The sequence below is a fragment of the Acanthisitta chloris genome, unplaced genomic scaffold, assembly GCF_000695815.1.
Source record: "Acanthisitta chloris isolate BGI_N310 unplaced genomic scaffold, ASM69581v1 scaffold19255, whole genome shotgun sequence".
NCBI classification, from domain to species: domain Eukaryota; kingdom Metazoa; phylum Chordata; class Aves; order Passeriformes; family Acanthisittidae; genus Acanthisitta; species Acanthisitta chloris.
This window is the reverse complement of record NW_008672349.1, coordinates 9,309-9,615: the sequence shown is the minus strand read 5'-3', so window position 1 is coordinate 9,615 and position 307 is coordinate 9,309. Positions and strand designations below refer to the sequence as shown.

Genomic DNA, 307 nt, shown 5'->3' with positions numbered 1-307 from the left:
CCGCAGCCAGACCCCACGGGTGCTGGGTGAGGGCTGGGACACACCTGGGGAGGAGGAGGTGGTGTGGGGACACCCTTGGGATGTACCTGGGAGGCACTTGGGGATGAGAAGGTGGTGTGGAGACAGTGTCTGTCCCTCCCCTGCAGACGAGGACAGCTGGAGTGATGGTGAGCAGGACCCTGTCACCGTGGAGCAGACGTGGCGAGGGGACCCCGACAGCGAGGCCGACAGCATCGACAGCGACCAGGAGGATCCCCTCAAGTGGGTTGGGGGTGTAAATCTTTTGGGGAGCAGCTGGGGGGGCACC

The 307-nt window shown here is 65.1% G+C and overlaps 1 protein-coding gene across 1 annotated transcript in view; it reads left to right on the top strand.

The window, feature by feature from the left end:
* The window catches only part of KANSL2 (KAT8 regulatory NSL complex subunit 2), a gene marked incomplete at both ends in the record, with an annotated part of 9,717 nt that overhangs the window by 1,582 nt on the left and 7,828 nt on the right, over positions 1–307 (top strand). Inside the window, one exon of the mRNA XM_009074489.1 lies at positions 147–261. Coding sequence (XP_009072737.1) covers positions 147–261 — 115 coding nt within the window. The remainder of the gene's footprint in view (positions 1–146; positions 262–307) is intronic.